Source organism: Argentina silus, assembly GCF_951799395.1.
Source record: "Argentina silus genome assembly, chromosome: 13".
NCBI lineage: Eukaryota > Metazoa > Chordata > Actinopteri > Argentiniformes > Argentinidae > Argentina > Argentina silus.
In genome coordinates this window covers 11,047,737-11,049,937 of record NC_139667.1, presented here as the reverse complement: position 1 = coordinate 11,049,937, position 2,201 = coordinate 11,047,737, and the positions used below count along the sequence as shown (strand labels likewise).

The 2,201-nt window shown below is 47.8% G+C and overlaps 1 protein-coding gene across 1 annotated transcript in view; it reads right to left on the bottom strand.

The window, feature by feature from the left end:
• LOC310814095 (AT-rich interactive domain-containing protein 1B-like) overlaps nucleotides 1-1,840 on the bottom strand; it is a gene marked incomplete at its 5' end in the record, with an annotated part of 159,818 nt that extends 157,978 nt beyond the window's left edge. The window contains one exon of the mRNA XM_083683357.1: nucleotides 605-1,840. Within this exon, the coding sequence (XP_083539483.1) occupies nucleotides 605-1,840 (1,236 nt within the window). The remainder of the gene's footprint in view (nucleotides 1-604) is intronic.
• Nucleotides 1,841-2,201: the final 361 nt, after the last annotated feature.

Sequence of the window (2,201 nt, the reverse complement as noted above, 5' to 3'; positions counted from 1 at the left end):
GCCCGTTCTTTCATAGGGCGTTTTGCAACGTGTCGGCAACCACGTCGGCAGCAGGGCGAATCTCTCCAACAAATATATATATATATTGTTTTTTTTTAATTCAAAGAAAATCTCTGCCATGCAAAATATCCAACATGAATCACATTGCCTAAAATATAAGATATGAAAGAAACATTACACTGAAAAACATATCAATGTAATCGCATATTAAGCAAATAAATATTCATAAGTAATTTTCATTTTACTCAATTTTGTGCGCCTTTACGCACAAAAACAGTCCAGTCTATTTAAGATAAACAATTTAATTGGTCAGAAAAAAAAGCCTATCCTCGTTAAATACAGTGTGACAGGCGTCTGTTTTGCTCGCAGCAGGAGTCACCTTGAGCAGGACTCAATCAATGTGCTTAGATTTTATTTTTCCTTCAGCTGAATATTTGTTTACGAACTAAATTCAATGGAGAGGGACATGTTATTAACGGTATAATAACATTTAGCCATTTCAAACGTCAACCAGACACTAACGGAAGGCAGCAGTGACACAGTTCAGCTACAGAGTAACTTTCAAGTTCAGCAAGCTACAGCTGTTTCCAAAACTACGATTTACCTGCGATCTGCTGATACCTTGCCCTCCGTTCCCGGGACTCATGGAGGGGTGGGTTCTTTGTTGTCCTCCCCACCCGTGGGACGTGGATCCGTACTGGGAATTCAGGTCTTTGCCCATCCCGATGCCAGCTTGTTGTTGTGCAGTGGCACTGTTATAATCGTGGTAGCCACTTCCATAACCTCGCATCATTGGACTTGGAGACGTCAGCAGTTGGTTGAGGGTCGGAGTGGCTCCGGGGGGATGCTGACTCTGTCCGGGAAACCTCTGAAAGCCCCCCACATTCACACCAGGAGCAGAGGCAGCTCCCATGGCAGCTTTGCCATGGCTAGCTGGAGGGTTGGTGCCAGGGCCCATCAGCAGGTTATTACCCTGCCTAGAGGAGGGCATCATACCGTAGCCCGCTCGGTAGCCCGGGTAGTGGTTGTACTGGCTGTTATGGTACCCTTCGTGGGAGTTGTGCACTGGGTCCATGCTGTTCGGTGCCGAGGTGTGCATTATCCCCATCCCAGTGCTTTGTTGCCCGCCATGTTGATCATAGGGCCCTACTCTGGAAGTGCCATAGTAATTATTAAACTCAGAAACACTGTTGTTTCCTCCCGCATGGGGCTGGTTGCTGATGTTGTTACTTGTTGGTCCTAGGTTGGCGTGGTCGTACCTGGCGCCCAGCCGCTCCCCCGGTTTACAGGTATGATTCCCCTCACTTTTGCCCAGCATCTGCTGTTCAGCCTGGCTCCCCAAAATACCCTCTTTTCCTCCGTGGTGCTGATGATCAGGGTCTCCTCTCGTCGCTTGGCTGTTGTTATTGATGTTATTACTGGGTATTTGGCGTTGCTGATGCTGGGGAAATTGGTTAAATTGCGCCTGCTGTTGAGGCGGGGGATCTCCGCTTCCAACATTTTTCAGTTTATGGTTCGCTATCAAACTCGTTTCCATCGAGGAAGACGTCGAATTAGACGAAGCAACAGACGTGATCATATTTCCACTGTCTTTTTCTCGTGTGTCAGAATTGTTGTTCGCAGAAGAAGTTGAATTGACCATGTTGAGCTCGTTTCGGTGGAGATGGTCTACATTATTCATTGTGTTAGTCCCATCTCCAGCTCCAAGCATTGCTCCAGATCGCTGTATAGTTCCTCCTCCCGATTTCCCCGAATTTAGCTCTTGGCCCAAACTACCAGACAATTTCTTGTTTTTATTATTAGTTGTTGTCGTCGGTGCTGATGCCACTTGCGCTGCCATTGTCACTTGAACATTTCAGACAGTGACAGGGACCCACGCACACTCGCACACACTCAAACGAGACAGAGGAAAAACACAAGCAGGAAAAAAAAAACCTTCAATGGGAACACGAAGCTGTGTTCTAGCGCTGTAATTCTCTTCCAACCGGCGATGAAATGCGTCGCTGACAGCGGCGGCCGCGGAGGTGTCAGTGTGGCTTCATGCTGAAAGTTTGTCGTCCAGGTTTAAATGAAACTTTTTTTCCTCTCCTCCAACCCGGATATGGGTAAATGCATGTCTCCCGGAGCCCTTCTGGCCCAGCATGGCATGAGAAACAGCGAGCTCCACCAGCTATTATCCACCTCCAGGCTCCAGCGCGCCT